This window comes from Plecotus auritus (assembly GCF_963455305.1).
Source record: "Plecotus auritus genome assembly, chromosome: 1".
NCBI classification, from domain to species: Eukaryota; Metazoa; Chordata; class Mammalia; order Chiroptera; family Vespertilionidae; genus Plecotus; species Plecotus auritus.
Window position 1 is genome coordinate 55,550,530 of NC_137770.1, and position 26,576 is coordinate 55,577,105.

The 26,576-nt window shown below is 38.7% G+C and overlaps 1 protein-coding gene across 2 annotated transcripts; it reads left to right on the forward strand.

Annotated features, from left to right (window-relative positions):
• Positions 1 to 184: 184 nt before the first annotated feature.
• GTF2A2 (general transcription factor IIA subunit 2) lies at positions 185 to 18,238 on the forward strand. Of its 2 annotated transcripts, XM_080645184.1 has the most exons (5): positions 185 to 340; positions 13,010 to 13,128; positions 14,208 to 14,312; positions 15,228 to 15,354; positions 17,943 to 18,238. In XM_080645184.1, exons 2-5 carry the CDS (start codon positions 13,057 to 13,059, stop codon positions 17,966 to 17,968), a joined length of 330 nt encoding a protein of 109 aa, XP_080501310.1. In that variant the 5' UTR covers positions 185 to 340; positions 13,010 to 13,056; the 3' UTR covers positions 17,969 to 18,238. The 2 variants fall into 2 exon arrangements, with proteins under 2 accessions (XP_080501310.1, XP_080501309.1); XM_080645183.1 differs by lacking the exon at positions 17,943 to 18,238 and having other exon boundaries at positions 15,228 to 15,537.
• Positions 18,239 to 26,576: the final 8,338 nt, after the last annotated feature.

The window sequence follows — 26,576 nt, forward strand, 5'->3', positions numbered from 1 at the left end:
TCTTAAAAGTTATAATTCCCTTATGAACGATTTAGTAAACCTGGTGAATTACTGGAAACGGTTACCTGTCCATGGGCCCTCACGCCCCTCCTCTCTCCACAACTGCGCCCGCCCCTCGCAAAACTTGAGTAGCGCATAGGAGGAGTTGGTGGGCGGGGCCTTCCTGGCCTCGCCGTGACGCCACTTCCAGGTTCTGCGAGCACTTCCGGGTCGTTGGCCTAGTTCTGCGGTTTCTGCTGCGGCTAAAGAGGTGGTGGGGAAGAGGTGGTAAGAGCCTCCTTCTGGGCTCCTGGCGGTGCTGATTCTGTCTGCTCCGCGGCGGGAAGCGCCTTCCCCACAGGTACGAGTGAGCCGTGCCCGCGCTCCCTGCCCCGCTCCCACTGCCGGGGCTGCGGTCGTGTGGGTCTTTTCCGAGGGCTGCATGGAGGGTGAGGCCCTTCGCTCCCGAGCCGTGGGTCGACCTGTTACCAACTTCAGTGCCGGGATGGCCCTGCGGTGGGTACCCGGGAGGAAGGCGGCGGGAGGCTTGTTCTCCCCCCGGCGCCCGCCGAAAGGTGCTAGGGGAGGCCTGCGCCCAGCCCCGCGCCGAGTTTTGGCCTGGTGTGGCCAGGTGAATGTCTTACAGCATCCAGGGTTTGGGGGTTGAGGGCCAAATCCGGAAACGGGTTCCCTCATTCTTTTGCTGCTTCGCTCATTCTTGTGAAGCCCGCCTTCCAACTTCATGCGAACTTCGGGAAAGGAGTGAATTTAACTGGATAGTTTGATCAAGGACTAGGACTTTGAGTTACTTCCAAATGAGGGACCTTCTAATTTAATTTTCCTTAAACTGCAAAATGACAGAGTAGTAGATTTGTATGGCTGATAACATATCTAAAATATTTCAACATTGCAAAGGAATTTTTAAGATCTAAAATCATTAAAGCAAGTAATGGTATATATTACAGAAATGATCACCATCACCATAGTTTAAATTTGTTTTTCTTTTTTTAAAATATATTTTTATTGATTTCAGAGAGGAAGGAAGAGGGAAAGAGAGATAGAAACATCAATGATGAGAGAGAATCACTGATTGGCTGCCTCCTGCACGCCCCACACTGGGGACCGAGCCCACAACCCAGGCATGTGCCCCCGACCGGAATGGAACTTGGGACCCTTCATTCCACAGGCCGACGCTCTATCCACCGAGCCAAACCGGCTAGGGCTAAATTTGTTTTTCTTTGTGATGACTTTTAAGATCTCTCTTAGCAACTTTCAAATATGCAATACAGTATTCTTAACTAGTCAGCATGCTATATATTAATGATTTTCAACCAGTGTGCCGCACAATTTTAGTAATTAGTTTATGTGTGCCATGAGATGAAAAGAGTTGAAAATCGCTGCTATGTATTATATCCCCAGGACTTACTTTATAAATGGAAGTTTGTAACCTTAGGAGAGTCCCCCGTCCCCCCCCCCCCCCCCCAAACCATCACTCTGTTGCGTGTATCTGAGCTTAGTTTGCTTGTTTTGGGGTTTTAGATTCCATATATAAGTGAGATCATATGTCTCTCTCTGACTTACTTATCATAATGCCCTCAAGGTCCATCATGTCGCAAATGGCAAGGTTTTAGCCTTATGTTATGGCTGAATAGTAAGTATTTTATTGTGTATACTTCAGGACCTCAAATAAAATCGTTTGATTATAATGTTGATGAAAAAAATTGATTCCAAGCCAACACCACTATTTGTGTGGAGTTAACATGTTCTCCCCATGTCTGCATGGGTTTCTCCAGGTGCTCAGGTTTCCTCCCTCATCCCACAGATGTGCACGTTAGGTGAATTGGCCTGCCTACATTGTCCCAATCTGAGTGTGTGTGTGTGTGTGTGTGTGTGTGTGTGTGTGTGTGATTGCACCCTACATGGAAGGGTGTCCTGTCCATGGTGGGTTCCCACTTTGCACCCCAAGCTGCTGGATAGGCTCTTGCCACCTGTGAACTGGTGATGTTTTGTGACTAGAAATAGCCGTTATGTTTTTTCTAATGCCAATACTGTGCAATTTGATTACAATTGATTTGTAATATAGATCAAGAAGCTTGATACCTTCAACTCTTTTTCAAGATTGTTTTTATAATTTTATTTTAATTACAGTTGACATACAATAATATATTAGTTTCAGGTCTATAACATAGTGATTAGACACTTATATAACTTACAGAGTTATCACCTCAGAAAGTCTAACGCTCATGTGACACCAGACACTGCTATTACAATATTACTGACTATATTTCATATATTGTACTTTACATCCATCCCCATGACTGTTTTTATAACTGGTAATCTGTACATTTTAATCCCTTCACCCTTTTTCACTCAGCCCTCTAACCCCTCTTCCATCTGGCAACTTTCAGTTCTCTGTATGAGTCTGTTTCTGTTTTGTTCATTTGTTTTTTTAGAATCCACATATAAGTGAAATTAAATGGTATTTGTCTTTCTCTGTCTGACTTATTTCACTTAGCACAATACCCTATAGGTCAATCCATGTTGTTACAAATGGCAAGATTTCATTTTTTATGGCTGAGTAATATTCCATTGTACATATACATATACACATCTTCTTTACCCATTTGCCTACTGATGAACACTTAGGTTGCTTCCATAACTTGGCTATTGTAAATAATGCTGCAATGCACATAGGGTGCATAAATTTTTTTGGAATTGGTGTTTTGTATTTTTTTATATAAATACTCAGAAGTGGAATTGCTGGGTCATATGGTGGTTCTATTTAATTTTTTAGGAACTTGCACACTTTTTTCATAGTGGCTGCACCAGTTTACTATCTACCAACAGTAAGTGAGGATTCCCTTTTCTCCAGATCCTCACCAGCACTTGTTATTTATTGATTTATTGGTGATAGCCATTCTCACAGGTGAGAGGTAATACCTCATTGTGGTTTTAATTTGTATTTCCCTGATGATCAGTAATGCTGGGCATCTTTGCATATGTCTATTGGTCATATGTACATCCTCTTTGGAGAAATGTTTATTTAGGTTCTCTGCTCATTTTTAATTGGATTATTTGGGTTTGGGGTGTTAAGTTGCATGAGTTCCTTATGTTTTTTTTATATTAACCCCTTATCCTATCTAATAAAGAGGGAATATGCTAATTGACTGCCCTGTCCTCAAAGATGGCAGCACCCAGGCGGGCCCGGGCTTGCCATGCGCTTGCCTCCGGAGTCCCCCAGTCCCCTTAGCCCCCCAGCCACCCAGGGCCAGCCCGAGGTGCAGGCAAGCCTCGGATGGTGGCTGCCCAGCCTCCCAGGGCTGCCCGAGGCTCAGGTAACCAGGGCTGGCCGAGGCTTGCGCTGCCGGCAGTGGCAGCAGCAGAGGTGTGATGGGGGCACCGCCTTCCCCTGATTGCTGAGTTGCCTCCTGCCCCTGTAGGCTCCCGAACTGTGAGAAGGGGCAGGCCAGGCTGAGGGACCCCCCCTCCAGTGCATGAATTTTCATGCATCAGGCCTCTAGTAGGATGTATAATTGGCAAATATTTTCTCCTTTTCATGTTGTTTTTTTCATTTTGTTGATGGTTTCCTTTTCTGTGCAAAAACTCTTTAGGCTGATGTAGTCCCATTTCTTTATTTTCTATTTCCCTTGGCCAAGGACACATATCATACACACACACACACACACACACACACACACACACTCTTATTACTAAGAGTGATGCCAAAGAGTTTACTGCCTGTTTTTTTTCTAGGAGTTTTATGTTTTCGGGTCTTATATTTAAGTCTTTAATTCATTTTGAGTGTATTCTTATATATGGTGTAAGAAAGTGATCCAGTTTCATTCTTTTGCATGTATCTGTCCAGTTTTACCAAAATTCACGGACAACACTGTCTTTATACCATTGTATATTCATTCTTGCCTGTCATAGATTAATTGACTATATAGGTTTGGGTTTATTCCTGAAATCTTGATTTCTGTTTCATCTGTGGCAGCAATTTTCAACCTTTTTCATCTCATGGCACACATAAACGAATTAGTAAAATTCAATAGCACACCAAAAATATATATATTTTTTGCTGATCTATCAAAAAAATAGATATAATTTTTTTTTAATATTTATTGTTCAGATTATTACAATTGTTCCTCTTTTTTCCCCCCAGGTATAATTTTTATTCATTCACACCAGACAGCTATTGTGTTGACTGTTGTCATTTTTTGTTTTTGTTTTTTTTTACTTGACAATCTAAGACAGTGGTTCTCAACCTTTCTAATGCCACGACCCTTTAATACAGTTCCTCATGTTGTGGTGACCACCAACCATAAAATTACTTTCATTGCTACTTCATAACTTTAATTCTGCTGCTGTTAATGAATCGTAATGTAAATATCTGTGTTTTCCGATGGTCTTAGGCTCTACAGCAGCGGTTCTCAACGTGTGGGTCAACTGTAATTCTGCTGCTGTTAATGAATCGTAATGTAAATATCTGTGTTTTCTGATGGTCTTAGGCTCTACAGCAGCGGTTCTCATACACAGGTATTTACATTTCGATTCATTAACAGCAGCAGAATTACAGTTATGAAGTAGCAACAAAAATAATTTTATGGTTGGGGGTCACCACAACATGAACTGTATTAAAGGGTCGCGGCATTAGAAAGGTTGAGAACCACTGTTCTAGATGATAAATATATATATATATATATATATATATATATATATATATATATATATATAAATAAAACTTCATGGAAAATCTATGTTTGTGGATGGAAACAGAATAAACATTTAAAATGTCAGCCTCAATTAATGATATGAATAAGAATAAAATAGCATAAGCAGGCAGGGAGATAATCCTTTGGTTGGTCAAAGAAGTCCTTTCTGATGAAGTGACATTTGGGCAGCACTCAGAATCAAATGAGGGAGTGAACAATGCAGGAACCTGAGAATACCATTCAAAGCAAAGAAAACAGCCAGTGCAGAGGTCTTAAAGCAGGAACATCTTCCTATATTGAAGAACAACAAAGGACCAGCCTGGAGCCAGTAAATGAGGAAGTGGAAAAAGAAAAGTTCAGAGAGTTAGTGGAAGAGGGCCCAGATCATGTAGGTTTTGCTATACATTAAAAGAACTTTTTTACTCTGAGATAAGATGCTGGCATTGGGATTTTTTTTTTTCACTTAAGAATCTTTGTCTTTTTTATTTCAGATTTTATTTTATTTTTATTGTTTAAAGTATTACATATATTAGTACATATATCTCCTTTATTTTCCCCATTGCCCTTCCCCCAGCCTCCCCTACCCCCTATCCCCGGTTACATGCCCTCATCCCACCCCCGCAGTGTGTTGTGTCCATTGGTGTGCTTATATGCATGCATACAAGTCCTTTGGTTGATCTATTTCCCCCCCCTCCCCAACACTCCCCAGCCTTCCCGCTGTAATTTGACAGTCTGCTGGGTGCTTTACTGCCTCTGTATCTATCTTTTTATTCATCAGGTTATAATGTTCTTTATTTTCCATAAATGAGTGAGATCATGTGGTATTTTTATTTCATTGCCTAGCTAATTTCACTTAACATAATGCTCTCCAGGTCCATCCATGCTGCTGCAAATGGTAAGAATCCCTTCTTTTTTATAGCACTGTAGTATTCCATTGTATAGATGTACCATAGTTTTCTAATCCACTCATCTGCCTGATGGGCATTTAGGCTGTTTCCAAATCTTAGCTATGGTGAATTGTGGTGCTATGAACATGAACATAGGGGTGCATATATCCTTTCTGATTGGTATTTCTAGTTTCTTGGGATATATTCCTAGAAGTGGGATTACTGGGTCAAATGGGAGTTCCATTTTTAGTTTTTTGAGGAAACTCCATACTGTACTCCACAGTGGCTGCACCAGTCTGCATTCCCACCAGCAGTGCACGAGGGTTCCTTTTTCTCCGCATCCTCACCAGCACTTGTCGTTTGTTGATTTGTTGATGATTGCCATTCTGACAGGTGTGAGATGGTACCGCATTGTCGTTTTGATTTGCATCTCTGGAATAATTAGTGACTTTGATCATGTTTTCATGTGTCTCTTGGCCTTCCTTCTGTCTTCTTTCGAAAAGATTCTGTTTAGGTCCGTTGCCCATTTTTTTATTGGATCATTTATTTTCTTTTTATTAAGTTGTTTAAGTTCCCTGTAGATGTTGGAGATTAAACCTTTATCAGTGATACCATTTGCAAATATGTTCTCCCATACAGTGGGCTTTCTGGTTGTTTTGTTGATGGTTTCTCTTGCTGTGAAAAAGCTTTTTATTTTGATGTAGCCCATTTGTTTATTTTCTCTTTAGCTTCCATTGCCCTAGGAGCAGTATCGGTGAAGAAATTGCTTCGGCATATGTCAGAGATTTCTCTGCCTGTGGATTCCTCTAGTATTTTTATGGTTTCCCGTCTTATGTTTAAGTCCTGTATCCATTTTGAGTTTATTTTTGTGTATGGTGTAAGTTGGTGGTCTAGTTTCATTTTTTTGCATGTATCTGTCCAATTTTCCCAACACCATTTATTGAAGAGACTGTCTTGATTCCATTGTATGTTCATGCCTCCTTTGTCAAATATTAATTGAGCATAGTGCTTTGGGTCAATTTCTGGGTTCTCTATTCTATTTCATTGGTCTATATGTCTGTTCTTGTACCAGTACCAGGCTGTTTTGAGAACAGTGGCTTTGTAATACAGCTTGAAATCTGGTATTGAGATCCCACCTACTTTGTTCCTCTTTCTCAGGATTGCTGTGGCTATTCGGGGTCTTTTTTTATTCCAGATGAATTTTTGGAGAGTTCTTTCTAGGTCTGTGAAATATGCCATTGGTATTTTAATGGGGAATGCATTGAATCTATAGATTGCATTGGGTATTATGGACATTTTAATGATGTTGATTCTCCCAATCCATGAACATGGTATGTTCTTCCATCTGTTTACGTCTTCCTCTATCTCTTTTTTCAGTGTCCTGTAGTTTTCTGTGTACAGGTCTTTTACATCCTTAGTTAAGTTTACTCCTAGGTATCTTAATTTTTTTGGTGCGATGGTAAATGGGATGGCTTTTTTAGTCTCTCTTTCTGAAAGTTCACTATTGGTGTATAGAAATGCCATAGATTTCTTGGCATTAATTTTGTATCCTGCTACATTGCCAAATTCATTTATTAAGTCTGTTAGTTTTTTGATGGAGTCTTTCAGGTTTTTTATGTACAATATCATGTCATCTGCAAATAAGGACAGCTTTACTTCTTTTCCAATTTGGGTGCCTTTTATTTCTTCTTCTTGTCTAATTGCAATGGCTAATACTTCCAGTACTATGTCGAACAGGAGTGGTGAGAGTGGGCATCCCTGTCTTGATCCTGTTCTTAGGGGAAATGGTTTTAGTTTTTGTCCATTGAGTATGATGTTAGCTGTCGGTTTATCATATATGGCTTTTATTATGTTGAGGTATGATCCTTCTATTCCCACCTTGTTGAGAGTTTTTATCAAGAAAGGGTGTTGGATTTTGTCAAATGCTTTTTCTGCATCAATTGATATGACTATGTGATTTTTATCTCTCAATTTGTTTATGTGATGTATCACGTTTATTGATTTGCAGGTATTGTACCATCCTTGCATTCCTTGGATAAACCCTACTTGGTCATGGTGTATGATCTTTCTGATGTACTGCTGGATCCGATTTGCTAGAATTTTGTTGAGGATTTTGGCATCTACATTCATGAGGGATATTGGCCTGTAATTCTCCTTCATTGTGTTGTCTTTATCTGGTTTTGGTATTAGGGTGATACTGGCTTCATAAAATTAGCTTGGAAGTGTTCCTTCCTCTTGAATTTTTTGGAATAGTCTGAGAAGGATAGGTTTTAGTTCTTCCTTGAATGTTTGGTAAAACTCCCCCTGTGAAGCCGTCTGGCCCCGGGCTTTTGTTTGCTGGGAGCTTTTTGATGACTGCTTCAATTTCTTCCATAGTTATTAGCCTATTGAGATTTTTAGAATCTTCCTGATTGAGTTTTGGAAGGTTATATTTTTCTAGGAATATGTCCATTTCCTCCAGGTTGTCCAGTTTGTTGGAATAGAGTTGTTCATAGTATTTTTTAACAATCCTTTGTATTTTGGTGGGGTCTGTTGTTATTTCACCTCTTTCATTTCTGATTTTGTTTATTTGGGTCCTTTCTCTTTGCTTCTTGGTGAGCTTAGCTAGAGGTTCATCAATCTTGTTTATCCTTTCAAAGAACCAGCTCTTGGTTTTGTTGGTCTTTTGTATTGTTTCTTTGGTCTCTATGTCGTTTATCTCTGCTCTGATCTTTATTATTTCCTTCCTTCTGCTTACACTGGGCTTTTCTTGTTGCTCTTTTTCTAACTCTTTGAGTTGTTGGGTTAGGTAATTTATTACCATTGTTTCTTGTTTTTTGCAGTAGGCTTGTAGAGCTATAAACTTCCCTCTCAAGACTGCTTTCGCTGTGTCCCGTAGATTTTGGATTGTTGTGTTTTCATTGTCATTTGTTGCCATGATGTTTTTTATTTCTTCCTTGATCTCTCTGGTAACCCAGTCATTGTTTAATAGCATGCTGTTTAGTCTCCATGTGTTTGATTTTTTTTTTTGGATTTTTTTTATTGTAGTTGATTTCCAGTTTTATGCCACTGTGGTCTGAGAAGATACTTGATATGATTTCTATCTTCTTGAATTTGAAGAGACTTTGCCTATGACCCAATATATGGTCTGTCTTTGAAAATGACTCATGTGCACTTGAGAAGAATGTCTATTCTGTGGCTTTGGGGTGAAATGTTCTGAAGATGTCAATTCCATCTGGTGTAGTGAGTCATTTAGGATTGATGTTTCTTTGTGATTTTTTTGTTTAGAGGATTTGTCCAGTGGTGATAGTGGGGTATTAAAGTCTCCTACTATGATTGTATTGCTGTCAATCTCTCCCTTGATATCCTCCAGGAGTTTTTTTATGTATTTGGGTGCTCCTGTATTGGGTGCATATATGTTTACCAGAGTTATTTCTTCTTGTTGGATTGCTCCCTTTAGTATTATGAAGTGGCCTTCCTTATTTCTTTTTATGTCCTTCACTTTGAGATCTGATTTGTCAGATATAAGTATTGCTACCCGAGCTTTTTTTTTCATTTCCATTCACCTGAAAAACCTTTTTCCATCCCTTCACCCTCAGTCTGGGTGTGTCTTTTTTTTTTGAGGTGAGTTTCTTGTAGACAGCAGATATATGGGTCATGTTTTCTTATCCAATCTGTTACCCTATGTCTTTTGATTGGGTCATTTAATCCATTTGCATTTAAAGTTATTATTGATAGGTACTTATTTGTCGCCATTTTTATTCTTTTTTTTTATATATATATATATTTTATTGATATTTTACAGAGAGAAAGGGAGAGGGATAGAGTCGGAAACATCGATGAGAGAGAAACATCGATCAGCTGCCTCCTGCACAACCCCCACTGGGGATTTGCCCGCAACCAAGGTACATGCCCCTGACCGGAATCGAACCCGGGACCCCTCAGTCTGCAGGCCGACGCTCTATCCACTGAGCCAAACCGGTTTTGGCACCATTTTTATTCTTTACCCCTGTGTTTTTTCTTGGCTTCCTTTTTTTTTTTTTTTTTTTTTTTTTTTTTTTTTTTTTTTTTTTTTTTTTTTTTACAGCAGACCCTTTAGCATTTTTTGCATTGCTGGTTTGGTGGTAATAAATTCCCTTAGTCCTTTTTTGTCTGGAAGCTCCTGATTTCACCTTCAGTTTTGATTGATAGCCTTGCTGGGTATAGTATTCTTGGATTCAGACCCTTCCTTTGCATGACTTTGTATATTTCATTCCATTCCCTTCTGGCCTGATGAGTTTCTGTTGAGAAATCAGTCGCTAGTCTGATGGGGGTTCCTTTGTAGGTAACTTTCTGTCTCTCTCTTGCCGCTTTTAAGATTCTTACTTTGTCGTTGGTGTTTGCCAATTTAATTATAATGTGCCTTGGTGTCAGTCTTTTGGGGTTCATTTTGCTTGGGACTCTGTGAGCTTCTTAGATTTGTATGTGTTTTTTCTTCCCTATATCAGGGAAGTTTTCTGTCATTATTTCTTGAAACAGGTTTTCTATTCCTTGCTCAGTTTCCTCTCCTTCTGGAACTCCTATTATGCGGATGTTGTTTTGTTTGGTGTTGTCCCAAAGTTCCCTTACGCTCTCCTCCTGCTTTTTAATTTTTTTTTTCTAGAAGCTGCTCTACTTGGGTATTTTTTCCTACCTTGTCTTCTAGCTCACTGATGCAGTCCTCTGCTTCTTCTAGTCTACTCTTGATGCTTTCTATTGAGATCTTTACAGCAGCGATGTCATTTTTCATTTCTTCTTGGTTCTTCATTTCCTCTTGGTTGTTACTCATTGTCGAATTTGTCTTCCATTCTTTTCAGCCACCTTATGACCATTTCTCTGAATTCTTTCTCTGATAGGTCGCTTGCCTCCATTTCATTTACTTCCTTTTCTGGTGATGCCTGCTTTTCTTTCATATGCAGGCTGTTCCTTTGTCTCCCCATGGTTTCTCTTCTCCAGGTGTCTGGTTATGTAGTTCTTGCTCTCCTTTTCATAGTGGAGTGTAGAGCTCCTGTGAATCCGCGTGTTTGCTCCAATTGGGGACCGGTGTTCTTGGGTTCGCAGCTGTTTGGTGGGTGCTGTAGTTGTAGATTTTCAGGCTTCCGATAATATCCACTTTCCCCTTCAATATGGCATGGTCCTTATTCTGTGGTGCACACACTTCTTGGAGCGACCCCCTCGCCTCTTGCCTCTGTACTCAGCTAGACCACGTGGGTGCCAGATGTAACTATTTTCTCTCTTTTCCGCATCCAGCACGGCTAGAGTGTGGGTCCAATTCCTGCGTAGAGGCGGCTGGGGATTGAGAAATAAAAGAAAGAGACAAGACACAGAGATAGAAAGAAAAGCTGGGGCCGGATGGACCTCTGCCCTCTTCTGATGGAGAGACAGTGACCAGCATTGGGATTTTTTAATAAATGAGTGATGTGGTTTGATTTATGACTTAAAAGGCCCAGTGTGGGTGCTCTGGGGGTGGGAGGTGGGGTAGGAACAGGGAGACTCCTTACTGGGCTATGACAGTAATCATAGTGACAGATGATGATGACTTAGTGCTAGCAGTGGAGACGGTAAAAGTTGTCAGGTTTGGCTATATTTACTAGTAAAAGGAAGAACTGAAAGGATTGGCTGACATGGAATTCAGAGAAAGAGGGAAGTTAAAGTGGATTATAAGGCTTTGGAGCTGTCTACTGTTGACTGAGGTGGGCAAATTGAAGGCAGAAAGGTTTGGAGCGGTAGTATCAGGAATTTGGTTTTGACAAATTTAATTTGAGTCACCAACGTATATGATAATTCCGTCCAGTGTCAAGTAGGCAATTTTATTATATATAGCAACAAGGGGAAACTAAAGCAATAAGTATAGGGAAAACTTAAGCAGCCTTCAGGTACTTAGAAGTTGGGTTGCTGAGGAGGAACCAGCAAAAGAAAACTTGAAATACACAGTATCCAGTGAAGTGGGGGGAGAGAAGTGACTGTGGGGTCCTCTCCCCCCAAATAAATAAAGAAAAGGCTTCAAGAAGCAGAAATGACCTAGTATATCAAATGCTCACAAGGTGTGTGATGTGAAGATTGATAATTGGCCATTTTTGCTGAGTTCTGACTGATGATTAGTCCTTGATTATATCTCCTCCTGTCCTTCTCTAAACTGAAAGTGCCATGAGGTCAGGGATCTTATACCAGACATGCAGCAGAAGCTCAGTAAATATTTGTTGATTATATACTACTGCCACCTTCTTCCTTCTTGGAAGAAGGTGGCAGTAGTATATTTCCCTTTTTTAAAAAAAAATAAATAAATAAATTTCTCTCCTAGGGATATTTTTTTATTGATTTTTTTTTTTTTCTTAGAGAGTGGAGGTGAGGAAGGAGAGGATGGAGAAAAGGGAGAAAGAGAAACATTGATGTGAGAGAGACATGTTGATTGGTTGCCTCTTGTTCGCACCCTGACTCGGACCAGAGATGGAGCCTGCAACCGAAATACATGCCCTTCATGTACCCTCAGGTCTATGGGTTGATGCTCTAACCACTGAGCAAACCGGCCAGGGCCCTGCCTCTCTTTCTAATCTTGCACTCAAATACATTCTTCATATGGCTGCCAATTTGCATGACCTTTCCTGACTAGAATGCTTTAGTAGCTCCCCATTACCTTCGCTATGAAACCCTGCACTTCTCCAGATAGAACAAATCCATCCATGCCATCTTTTTTTAACTCATCTTTTACCACTTCATACCTGTACCCTAATAATACAGAACAATTTATAGTTCTCTTTACAAAATATTATCTTATCCTCTCTGGCTTTAACCATTCTATTCTTTTAGCCTGGGATGACTTTCCTCCTTTGCTTGGCTAAACACTAGCTTGAATTAGGAGGCTTTTGTGAACCAACTCATTCAGTCCATAGTACATTGTATATCTGTAGCACAGTTCTTACTCTCTTTTGAATTTAACTTTTTTATATGTCTCTTAGAGTATAATTTTTAAGGTCAGAAATGTATATTTATCTTCCTCTCCCTAGTACCTATCACAGTGCTATCTCTTCTTGGTAAGTGCTCTATAAATATCAGATTTTAAGAGAACAGGAAAATGAAGGGGAAGGCATGCAAATGTGATCTGAATATTGTCTGAATCAGTGACTTGACAGTAAGAAGAAAGAATGGTACATGGTAAATTCTAGGCTAAGTCAAAAGGTAAACTTTTGAAAGAAATGATAAATGTGTACATTTTAATAATTGTAATATCTATACTTTGTATAAAAGAATATAAATGCCTATGTCAAAATAACATAATTTGGAAAATCATTTTTAACTATTCCTTGTAATTCTAAAATTATTATATAGTAATTTTCAATTTCTAAGAGTTCTGGTCATATATGTTAGAATGTATAGACTTTACATACATAATTTATAGTGTTTTCTTTTTTTAATACTTTTATATTAAATTTTTAGGACATCAATGCAAGACTGAATAAGAAAAAGTTCCTTCCTTCTAAGCCATGGCATATCAATTATATAGAAATACCACTTTGGGAAATAGTCTTCAGGAAAGCCTCGATGAACTCATACAGGTAAGAGACTAAAAATCAGCATTTTTATTTAAAAGGGTCTATAATAATTCTTGTTAGTAGCCCTGTGCACGAATCCATGCACCAGTAGCTCGCTGCCCGCTGCCCCACCTCCCTATAGCTCCACCCGCCCTCCTTCCCTCACCTCACCCCTCATAGCTTGCTGCCCTGCCCTCTCCTGTAGCTCTCTGCCACCTGCTTGAAGCCAGTAGCTCACTGCCGCCCTCCTGTAGCTCTCCGCTGCCTGCTTGTAGCTTGCTGCCCCACCCTCCTGCTGATCCATGATCTGGTGGTTATGCAGTCGGTCATTACACTTCACGGCGTAATGACCATTTGCATATTACATCTTTATTATATAGGATTCCAGGCAAAGAGGTTCAATATCATAGATTATTTGGCCCAGTAAATCAGTATTCAGATTAATAATCTCAAATTCCTGTGCATTTATACCATCCTACTGTGGATCATAAAATGTAATGATTGAATGATATACTTGCATATATCTGAATTTTCAAATATTTTTGTTAAAGATTAATGTGTTGGTTTTCTTCTCACATATATAAGAAAGACATATTCTATGTAGCTTTAAGATAAATTTGAACAATTTTTTAAAGTTTTTTGAGATTTAAATTAGAAATTTTAATTTTAATTTCAAGAGAATTTTTATACTAATCTCTCATCTAAGAACATTATTTCCATTTGCTTTTATATATTTAATGAGCTTTAATGAGATTTATTAGGTTTTTTAAAATGTATTATTGGTCGTATGTTTTTTATTTAAATGAAAAGTGGTTCAGTTTATCAAATGCCTCTTACCAGATACTATAAGGAATGATAGTCAAAGTTTTGTACCGGCATTGTAACATCATTGCATTTTTTTAAAAAAAAATTATGTTGTGTCAAGATAATGCAAGAAAATACTGTCAGGCTGATTGCCTAATTGTCAGTTATGGCAAAGGAAAATAAGGGGTGTGAGCTTAGAGACTCTGGTTAGCCTCAGTGAAATTTTTTCATGATAATTCGTGTTTTTGTTTATTTTGTCTTTAATGCTCTTCTGATGTATGACCTTTACTTTTCCTCAGTCTCAACAGATCACTCCCCAACTTGCCCTTCAAGTTCTACTTCAATTTGATAAGGCTATAAATTCAGCATTGGCACAAAGGGTCAGGAACAGAGTCAATTTCAGGGTAAGGATATTTTTTTCCAAAACCTAGTAGCCTGTACCAAAGGTTGTTTCAACAGTGTTTTTTAGGACCCCTACATATTTATTAGTCATGAAAGGAAGAAATGGCTCAGTCAAATTTTGTGGCATGTTTTATAATAACAAAATTATATTTTTACTTAGTACCTTGATACTAAAGTTCATCCATTTAATGTGAGATCCAAAGTTTATTTTAGATTTTTTTATTCCATTGTTTCACAAATTAACCTATGTATGTTTGGCTACCTTCCCTGAAGAATTAGTGAGATTTCAAATGCCTAAAATATTATCTGCAGGTTTGAAGGTAAGTAACAGAGTAATCCATTAAGGTTATGTTTATCAAACTCCTGCTCCTAAAAAAAAAAAAAAAAAAAAAAACTCATTTTAATAATATTGTAGTCTTATTGTAGTGGCTAATACAGTAATTCCCTGAGCTAAGTCACAGAGTTAAAATTAATGTTTTGTATAGTTGTGGAGAATTAACATACACAATAATATATGTTCTTTTAAACAGTGTTTACATAAAAATTCAAATGAACTTTCAAATTTAGCCACATGAGGGCAGTAGAAATACAGATTCAAATTTTCTTAAGAGTTCAAGTAGGCAATACAGCTATCTTCAGATTTCAGGTAAGCAATTTACAGACTTACAGTGCTGAAAATAGTCTGCTCACTATTTTCTGCTCACAGAAAATTTAAACTCTTCCCTTGGCAAATTTATCTAGGGATTTTTTTTTTTTAATTGTTAGGATGAAAATTAAGGAAAATATTAAGCAAGGTAAATATTAAAGAATTATACTATTTTAAGAATTTTGTACTTGGTGGCTGAGTCTCAAATTGCTTTGGAGGAAAATGTGAGGAAAAATGACTTCATATTATGTCTAAATGTTTTGTTTTAAAGGGCTCTCTAAATACATACAGATTCTGCGATAATGTGTGGACTTTTGTATTGAATGATGTTGAATTCAGAGAGGTGACAGAACTTATTAAAGTGGATAAAGTGAAAATTGTAGCCTGTGATGGTAAAAGTAAGTGTTCACCTAATTACTGTGAAAGCAAAGCTACTTGAAATCTTGTTTTTATGAGTCTTCAGAAAATCTTCATCTGAAACTAAGGTGGAAAACTGTCAATGATCCACTCCTAGGAAGAGACCTGGCTTCTCAGCTAGATTCTGAATTCCAGATTTCAAATTAACTTTAGTATAGATATTTCATGTGACACACAGACTACTTCAAGATTGAGTTGGAGGTGTGGGGGGATTTCAGCTACAGATTTGAAGTATTTATCAGGCTTTTTCACCACCACCTATTTAAGGAAGCATTTAATTTTGACAATTTATCCTATGGTTTCTGTGTTGCTGGATAACTGTACATTTTATATTTAAAAAATGGTTATTTAAGATTTTAATTAATGATAAGAACCTTGTCAATTATAATAGTAAGTATCCATTTCTAATCTGTGCTGGTGTATTTTCCACAGCCAACCAAGGGACTTGTTCAGGTCCTTCAATGCTTCAAAAAGTATACATCTCTGCTTTCTGTTCCATGATTAGTTTTCCTTTTGGCTAATTGTATTTTAAATATATACTTAATTTTACTTTATCATCTGAACCATTCGTTTAAAGCAGCTATTTCTGAAATTAAATAGAGAAAACTGTCCAAGAAGGGGAATTTTAAAAAGCAAGAGACCTCAGAGGGAAGGTAGGGGAGGGTGGGGGTAAGGGGGAGAGATCAACCAAAGGACTCGTATGTGTGCAAATAAGCATAACCAATGGACACAGACACCAAGCACGGGGGGGGGGGGGGGGCAATGGGGAGATAAGGACACATATGTAATACCTTAATCAATAAAGAAAGGGGGGGGGAGCAAGAGAAACATAAATATGTAGAAAGTAATACCCTACATTTCTCAGGTTATGGGTTGGGGTTTTTTCTGTATACTTGGGGTTTTTAAAGAAATAATCACTGAAAAAAAATGTAGAGACAGTAAAAGCATGCAGAAGAAAAACATTTGTAACAACATTTGATGTTATCTGAAGATAACATTTTTAATGATTTCTTGTATAACCTAGTCTTATATTTTTACAGTAATATACGTATGTACGTATACACATTTGCAAATCATTTTCAAACATAGTTTGTAACTCTTCTCTTAAACCTGGTTTTTAATGGCTGCATGAAATTATACCTTTAGCCCTTTTGAAAGAAATGGTCTCTTCCAGATGTCAGAAAGCCTCTGAAACTAGCAATGTTACAATGACTTGTACCTTTCTAGCCAATTACAAACTTTAAAAGCATATGACTTTTTAATATAGTCATCAAATACATCTTTTTTGTCATTTCAGCAAGGAACAATATTATTTTATAGTTACTGGATCACAAGATAACATTTCTATATTTCAGATAATGTATATTTTTCATTTTTTTTATATAATTTAGGCTAATAGTATAGCATAACCTTTAGGTTTTTAAGTTTTTACTAGAATTTAGGCATTAATTTATAACTCCTAGATCTATCAAAATTAGGTAGCCCAATACTGTTCTGTATAACTTTTGTACTGATGGAAATGATCATTGTCTGTAATTTTGTTAGGGCAACTGAGAAATCGAATGCTTTAATTTTTCTTTAACTTTATTAGTTAACTTTTAAGTAATTTGAATAGCTGTAGGTGGCTAGCCAGTGGCTATCATATTGGACAGCACAGATGTAGACTAGTAAAGTGTCGTTTTAAATCATTAGAAACATAGGGACAAACCACAAAGTCAGTAAAGAAGGCCTCTGAGTAAAAATGTATTTTACTTACAGGGGCTCCCAGTTTGTGGTGGTCAAGTATATTACTCCTGTTTAAAGATACAAGTTATCTGTTTTTTTCAAACTTAACTGGATGAAAAGAAGCAGATCAGCCTCAACTATTGCAGTGGCTCCTGAGGAGCTTGCCCTTCTACAACACATTGTAGTAATCTTCCAAGGAAACCTTGTTGAGTATTCAAGAGAAGCTTAGATTGTGTGCCATTACTCTGTGTCAGCAGAAAATAATACAATTTTAGAAATTTTATTTCCAAAATTAAAGCAAATGGTTTGGCATTCAGAAGTTGAAGTTTAAGTAATTAAGAAAATATACCATTCCTTAAGTATCAGATATATGTGGTGCTACTATGAAATAAGCTCATTTTTCCTAAAAGTCAGCTTTCTGAAGTAAAGTTAAGTTCCTAATAGAACAGCAGAAAAAAGTGATGGTGGCTAGAATTTTGGTCTGTTTCTCACCAGGAGCTAAGTTACATAATTCTCTTCTGACTATATGTTATAGCCCTTGTGGTATAAAATTTTGGTATAGTAAAGGACCTGGAAAAAAAAAAATATGGTTATTAGCAGTTAATAAATCAAATGTAGTATGTGGTTTTTCTCTAGCATAATATGGAGAGCTAAGCATTTTGTTTTACTTCTGTCTTAAAGGGAATGTTCTTTTAAGTCCTCTAGGTATTTCCATGGTCAGCTTCCCCTCTTCTTCCCTACCCCTCAAACCATCACCACGATTAGTTCTTGTTTTATTTTTAAGGTATTATTTTAAAAATTAAATTGCTCCTTGAATTTACTCTTTCTCTCCTCTGTTTCCTAGATACTGGCTCCAATACTACAGAATGAATAGAAAAATGGCTCTTTTATGCCATCTTCTGTTATTATTCATCACTTTTTAAAGAGAAGCATAGAAGAGACTTTATTTATTCTAGCATTGCAGAAACGACTACACTGTGCTATACTATCAGAGAATCCAGTAGCAAGACGCTTATAACTCTGTAGCCTCTTACATTACCTTTATTCTACAGCATGAAGAAACAGACTTTTTTTTAATGACAAATCAAACGTCGTTGCCTTCCTAATAATATTCTTTAATAAATTCATTTTAAAACTCAATGTGGGTAATAACTGGTAGAGCTATTAAGCTAGAAATATGAAGATATTAGATAAGCATTTTGAAAGAGCACCATGTTCCTTGCAAAGGAGGTTAGGAAATGCATTCATTTCAATAAAGTCAGGTTAGTTTTATCAATTTTAACAGCTGAAAAAGCATCAGCAGGAGCAAAACCAAATTCTGAATTGGAATTTTACTTAGAAAATCTCTTTTCTAAAAGTACAAACCAAGTGTAATCACTGTAAAAAAAAAAATACTAAGTACAACTGAATTAGGAAGAGTTAGATAATCGTTAAACAGCTTCCATAGCCAAAACAAAACCAAGAAACTTATTTCCAAACATAAAATAGTCTCCACAAGACATGTAAAATATTTCTTGAACTGGCCATATTGGTCAAGTTATATACATTTTTAACTGATCTACATTTTGCTAGGTATTAGACTTAATACGAAGAGGAAAAGTTTCTCTTGTTTGTCAATCTAGGACTATATAAATGAAGACTGTGGCATTTCTGAAATATCACAGAGGGAGAATGTTGCACAAGGTAGCTGAGCAACTAGCATTTAGCAGCTGCCTACAGGTGAATCAAGATCAACTTTTTTTTATTGTTTTTTGGATCAACTTTTTAATAAAGACCTGGCCCTGTTTAATACTTAGAGTAGACTCTTGACTGCCCTGCATCCTGTAGTGAACCCCAATTCAACTCTACTTCAATGTGCTGAAGCTACCACATAGAGATGAAAACTCACTTTTCTCCAGCTGAGAATAATAGCAGTAATCTTCAGCAAAATGACTTTTCATAAACGTGTTAAAATGTTAAATAGTTCTTTATAGTAGACATAGTCCCCCTATTTTCAGTTGTAGAAGCATGCTCTGTAATAGATGTGCGTTTTTTCTATTTTTTATTTATTTATTAATTCATTACAGAGAGAGAAACATTGATGTGATAGGAAAACATTTATCGGTTGTCTCCTGCACACCCCCAAACTGGGGATCGAACCTGCAACCTGGGTATGTGCCTGACCAGGAAATGAACCTACCAACTTTTTGGTGTACGGGATGACCACCTGAGCCACACCAGCCAGGGCAATAGATGTATTTTTAAGCAAACTGCTCAAATCTGATCCATATAGCAGCACAGAAATAAGACTCTTTACTTATAAGATAGTAGCCAACATTACATTATTTGGGTCAGACCAAGTGCTATAATGTTAGATATATTCTCCTGGATAATCCTCACAAACCTGAAAGAACTTTGTTCCCTTTTTACAGATTTTGAAATCGAAACTTAAGTTACAAAAGGTTACAATAATTAGGATTTTCTTAATTGCAATTGGTCAAAATCAAGGTCTTTTACTTTGGAGGCTCAACATCGTATTTAGGAGATAGGTATGTTATAGTAAACTTAAAATTCCTATTTCTTAAGGAATAAGTTATGGTTTAAACTTTTCCGTTATTAATAATCACTGAGCCCTAGCAGGTTTGGCTCAGTGGATAGAGTGTTGGCCTGCGAACTGAAGGGTCCCGGGTTCGATTCCGGTCAGGGGCACATGTCCAGGTTGTGGGCTCGATCCCCAGTGGGGGACTTGCAGGAGGCAGCTGATCCATGATTCTCTCTCATCATGGATGTTTCTGTCTCTCTCTCTCCCTCTTCCTTCCTCTCTGAAATCAATAAAAAATATATTAAAAAAAAATAATCACTGAGATCTTACAGAAGTATAGGGCTGGAGTTTGTATTCCTGTTTGGGGATTTAAAATCCTGTGAATGATGTTTGTAGATTGCGCTTACAATCTATTGACAATCTCAGCTGGAGAAGCAGCACATTGACCCTGGGTGAGGAGTTTCTTGTAAGATAGGGTTGCCTGGCTTGACCTACTAATAGTAACAGTGACTTAAGCCATTCTCTGGGCGCTCCTGCGGTGTTACCTCAGCATCATAGTGTAGTCCTTGACACATTAAAACTCATCCTTGCAGCTCATTCTGTGTCCTCTATTCCAGTATTCTCATCCTAACCTTCTTTACCAGCCATCACATGGTCAGCTCCAGTTAAGTTTGAAAAAGAAACAAAGTCAGATCTGAGTTTTACTTTTGTCTTTGGCTATGCAGTTTCCTACATTTTTCATGCCTTTCAGAATCAAAACCCTACCCATGCTTCAAAACTGAAACCCAGTTGTATCTGTCCCCCGCATTGATCTCTTTGCTGTTGACCTCATACGAAGAAATTATTTATATACACGAAAGAAAACACAACAAAGGACAGGAAGAAGTTGGGTCGGTCCCAGTACTCAGGTACTCATACAGGTAACTGGTATGTAATGCCCAGGGTTTATACTGCATTCCATCAGATGTAACTGGTTCTGAGACGGGTTAGCCCCATACCCACCCCTGCTTTGGGCTGGGTGGGAGTGCAGAGTCCTAGCCAGGCATTTCCTCCTGTCAGTTCTAATTACTTGTGTACACATCACACAGCTGACACTTGTATTGTGATGTAGAGCTAATTTCCCACAGTGACACTCGGACTTTACTAAGATTACAGAAAAGAGTGACAGCAAGAGTTCACACCACTTGGTGCTCTCCCACCTGACCACAGGCTCCAGTGATAAGCTTACTTGCCTGTTAGTGTGGAAGAAGAGAAAATCCATCAATTGTCTACTGTCAGGACTAAGTACAAGCTGGGCTTTTTGTAATGAAGCGCGGTCCTCTCCACATGCATTACTAAATGCTATTTTAACACCCAAATAGTGGGCAAAGAATAGCCTCTGGGTTTAATGCCAGACTGGTCATTGTTAGGCTTGTTTATTGTGAGCTATCTTCAGCTAATTTTATTTCTTGGTAGACATAATCACAGTGTCATAAGGTGTGCTACCATCATTTTTTGTGAGTCATAATTAAATCACTAATAAAATTTTGAGATTTTAAAATATATATAAGTATATATTTCAACTGGGGAAGCAATTTGTAGCATAGTTATAAAATTTGGACTCAGTAAAACTGCAGGATAAGAGAAGGTACAAATATAGAAGAATGTGCAGCCTTTGCTTTATCAATCCATTCTAAAAATGTATTCTAATTTGTTCATCCAGCTTTTTTATTTTAATATTTTTAAATGAATTTTTAGAGAGAGAGAGAGGAAGGAAAAGAAACATGGATTGGCTGCCACGTGCATGCTCCCGACCTGGGATTGAACCCACAAACCAGGCATGTGCCAGCAATCGAACCAGCAAACTTTCAGTGCACTAGACAGCACCTAACCAACTGAGCCACACTGCCAGGGCCAGCTCTTTTTCATATCTATATATATAAAAGCCTATGCGACCATCGCAACCAAACAGGCTACGTAGGGCGACCAGGCCGGCAGGGGGGTTAGTGAGGGGTGACCAGATGACCAAACAGCAGGCTGTGTGGGGCAACCAGGCCTGTGGGGGGGGGGGGGCAGTTGGGGGCAACCACACTGGCGGGGGGGGGGGGCAGTTAGGGGTGCCCAGGCAGGTGAGCAGTTAGGAGCCAGTGGTCCAGGATTGTGAGAGGGATGTCCGACTGCCAGGGATCGGGCCTAAATCGGCAGTCAGACATCCCCCGAGGGGTCCCAGATTGGAGAGAGTGCAGGCTGGATTGAGGGGACCGCCCTCCCTCACTGTGCTATAATAATAATGGAATCTATTATTTTCCTAGTGCATAGGTAGGTGTAGAATTTGCATGGGGTGTGGAGCAAAGCATTTCACCTTGACATACCAAGATTTAGTGGGATTAGTTTAAAAGAGCATTGTGCAGAAAGACTATCAGTATTCTCTCTTGAATGCTCTACTCATTCTTTTGATTCTGTGAACTTCCTAAAGTTCTGTTACAAGAGAAATTGGCTTCAAAACTGGTTCTTTTGCCCCTGGATAGAGAACTGAGATTGTTCTTACCATTTCTGGACATGCATGGACAGCACTGATCCCTTTTCTGAATTAAGAGACTGAACACATACTCTGTGCTTTTCTCCCTCTGCTTTTACTCATTTTATTCCCCCAGATGAACCACAAAAGACCCCAAATAGCTAGAGCAATCCTGAAATAGAAGGAACAAAGCAGGGTCATCATGCTTCCTGATTTCAAACTCTATTACAAAGCTACAGTAATCAAACAGCATCATGTTGGCATAAAAACAGACACATAGGTCAATGAAACAGAATAGAGGCCAAAAATCAACCCACACTATGTGGTCAATTACTTTATGACAAATTTATAACAAAGGAGCCAAGGATATATAGTGGGGAAAGGATAGCCTCTTCAGTAAACAGTGGTAGGGAAACTGGACAGCCATGTTGCTGAGTGAAAGTTGCTATCTTATACCATACACAAAAATCAACTCAAAAGGGATTAAAAATGAAGGTAAGACCTGAAACCATAAAACAGAAAATGGGGTAAGCTCCTTGACATTCAGTCTTGGCAATGATTTTTTGAATTTGACAACAAAAGCAAAAGTAAGGAAGACAACATCTAACTAAAAAGCACAGCAAAGGAAACCAACAAAATGAAAATGCAACCTATGGAATGGGAGAGAACATTTGCAAGTCATATCTGGTAAGAGGTGAATATTATCCTATCTAATAAAAGTAATATGCAAATTGACCATCACTCCAACACACAAGATGGCCACCCCATGTGGACACAAGATGGCCAGCAGGGGAGGGCATTTGGGAGGGACCCAGACCGGCAGGGGAGGGCATTTGGGGGCAGGGGGGACCAGGCCTGCAGGGGAAGGCAGTTAGGGGGTGATCAGGCTGGCAGGCAGAAGTGGTTAGGGGCAATTAGGCAGGCAAGTGGTTGGGAGCCAGCAGTCCTGGATTGTGCAAGGGATGTCCCACTGGGATCAGGCCTAAACGGGCAGTCCAACATCCCTCGAGGGGTCCCAGATTGGAGAGGGTGCAGGCTGGGCTGAGGGACACACCCCCTCACTCCCCACCCCCCTGTGCATGAATTTCATGCACTGGGCCTCTAGTAAAATATAAAGAACTCATATAACATATGTGTATATATAACTCAATAGCAAAAAAAAAATAGGGGCAGAAGACCTGAATTGACATTTTTCCAAAGACAACATAAATAGCCAACAGATAGGATTCTGAGCTGGTTCTTGGGTTACACACATCTTCAGTGACTTTCAGCAGCTCTAGACACAGTCATCAATCTCTTTCCTGAAGCACTTTCTCATCCAAGCTTCCAGAACACTACCTACCTCATTTCCCTTCTACCACACCTGCTGCTCCTTTCCAACTTTCTCTTGGTAGTTCCTCCTTATCTCAGTGGCTCTGTGTTTTGCAGACCCCCAGAATTCATCTGGGGGCCTCTTTTCTATGGCTGTCCACTCCGTTGGAATTCTCCAGTTTCATGGCTTTACACAATCCATAAGCTAACGAACACCAGCTAAACATCTTCAGTTCTCTCCTGGCCTCAGATTCCTGTCATATTTATCTCCACATCTCTACTATTCAGAGGTCTAATAGGCATCTCCATTTTTATATGTTTGGAATCAAACTCCTGATCTTCCCCTAAAAATCCACTTTCACAGTTTTCCTGTCTTGGTTAATAGTAACTATCCTTCCAACTCACCGTCAAGATAAAACATTTGGAGTCATTCTTGACTCATAAATAAACTCAATCTGTTAGCAAATCCTCAAATTGAACCTCCAAAACATTTCCAGGATCTGACTACATCCCTTTCTATTGCTGCTGTGCTATCCTGGTCCAAGCTGCTATGGCTAGTGTCATGATTATTGCCCCAGCCTCCTAACTGGCCTCCCTGTATCCACCATCACCTCCCCATCAGTCTGTACTCAATGCAGCATGAAAATGTTAATCAGATCATGCCAGACCCCTGTTCAAAGCCTTCCAGTGGCCTAAGGCACTTGGACAAGATGAAGGCCATGTAATGGGTTACAGAGGCCTTCCCAGCAGCCCTGTTCCCCTGTGCTCTGTACTTTTCTTCCCTCTCCCCTCCCACACCCCCCCCCCGACCCCCACCCTTTACTCTGTTCCATGTACACTGGCTTCCTTGCTATTCCTCAAACATGGCAGGTGTATTCCTGCTTCAGGGCCTTGCCAAGTCTCTCCTCTTGGCCTAGAATGCTCTCCCCACATGGGTCCTCATGGATCATTCCTTCGTCTCCTTCAGATATTTACTCAAATGTCACTGTTTCATGAATGGCATCCCTGACCACACTATTTAAAAATTTAAGCATCCTCTCTCCCCACCCCACTCTCCTAAGGTTTCTAGCACTTCAATTTCTCTCTAGCACTTGTCTTCTAACACAAACACACGCACACACACACACACACACACACACACACACACTCGTCTCTGGCACTTCCTTCAGTTTCTCTAGCACTTGTCTTCTAACACACACACAATTTACTAGTTTATAGTCCATTTCAAGCTAGTATGTAAAGAACATGAGAGTGGAAATATTTGTCTGCTTTGTTGATTGCTATATATCCCCAGGGTCAAGGACAATGCCTAGTAAGAACTTAGTTAATAGTTGTGGAATGAATAAATGATTCACTAAATGGAAGAATAAATCTTCAGTTCAATAAGGTACTTAAGGCATATAATGTATTTAATGGTTCTTTCCACCAAAAAATATTACTATATATATATATATATATATATATATATATATTTATTTATTTATTTATTTATTCAGAGAGGAGAAGAGAGAGAAACATTAATGATGAGAGAGAATCATTGATGGGCTGCCTCCTGTGCGGCCCCTACTGGGGACCGAGCCCACAACCCCGGGCATGTGCCCTTGACTGAAATCGAACCTGGGACCCTTCAGTCCATAGGCTGATGCTCTATCCACTGAGCCAAACTAGCAGTTCTTTCCATTTTTAATCCAAATATGTAGTTTCCCCAAATAAGTTATGTTGTCTGTTCCCAAACAAGATTAACTGCCTTTTCTTCCTTTCTTAAAAAGAATTCATTCAATCAAGAGAACAAAAATTATAATAGGCAGAGTGTGCATCAAAACAGTTATTAAAACAGAGTTTACCAATAGTCCACAAATCAAAACTAAAGAAGTAATTCAAACCTTAAGAAGTAATACATGCCCTAGTTGCTCGATTCATTTATAAGATTTTTCCTTTCCAGAGAGAGGTTAAGAAAACAAATATTACTTAGAGGGAAGAAAAAAATCAACAAATGTGTTCACTTAATTATATGATTTCTAAAATAAACTACACAAATGAGGGAGAAATTAGATCCTTCAGATAGGAAGACCTTATGTTATTAAATAAAGAGCACTTTCTATGCACTTGAATGTATTTCAAGGAAAAAAAAAATGTCAGTACTTGGAAAATTCCAGAAACTTCTTCCCCCAAAATGACAAGTTCACAATTTAGTTTATTTACATAAAGAAGATAATTTATTTCACATGAAAATATACAGAGGAAGTCAACTATGAGGCCAAAGACCCAGCCAGGTTCTTTCCTCAGAATGCGTGCATTCCGGGAAGCTTTTCTGTCCACTTCCCACAGCATTGAGGGTGTCCGTCAGCTCCGCTGCTGGGAAGAGGCCTTATGGAGACTCATCTGCGGAGCCCATGACTATCTGTCAGCCATCTTGGAGGCGGGACTGGGGTCAAGGTGAAGAAGACTCAATAGTATGATGCAGGTAAGTTGGTAGTGGCAAAAAGTACAACTTTACCAAAAGCAGTCACTATAAATAGAAAGTTCACTGTCAGACAGTGATAACTACATCAGAGTATATGGGTTACAGGGAGAGTTGATTATGAGAGAAACACTTGATTGAGTCATAATCAGAAATGAAGAAACAATATCATGACATATTAATGGGAACATCATTCAAATTACACAAATTAATTTGTATTTAAATCATTTTTCCAAAGTATATTGTATGCAGAAGATCAATAGCCAATAGCCTTCCATAACTCTATGACAATTATTTCTGGAGCTTCAGAGATCATTGTTTCACTGGGTAACATTTACGGGAAGTGGAGGCAAATACACACACACAAAATTGTCTCCCCATGAGGAAATGTATAAGCCAAAGAACCCCAAATAGTGACTCTTCCATTCACATACTTCAGAGTTTTCACTCAAAAGGCCTAAATGTGAAATAACCCGATTTCCTGGTTTATATAAACAGTCCTAGTTTATTCTTGTTTTCCCACATAATTTTAATAGTACAGCCACCCTCCCTCCTGTAAAAGTGTTCCAGTTTGGACAATAAATTATATGGTGACCTTACCTAAACTAGCTATTATCTTTGTTATGGAATGTTGGCTGTGAAGCCAGCTAAATTAGGGTTGTAATTTTCCCATAAAGATACGGTGGTC

Excerpts from the sequence above, each read along its gene's own strand:
- GTF2A2 (XM_080645183.1), top strand. The coding sequence starts at position 13,057 with ATGGCATATCAATTATATAGAAATACCACTTTGGGAAATAGTCTTCAG. Across the intron at positions 13,129-14,207 it reads GCCTCGATGAACTCATACAG|TCTCAACAGATCACTCCCCA; the intron begins GTAAGAGACTAA and ends ACTTTTCCTCAG. Across the intron at positions 14,313-15,227 it reads GGAACAGAGTCAATTTCAGG|GGCTCTCTAAATACATACAG; the intron begins GTAAGGATATTT and ends TTTGTTTTAAAG.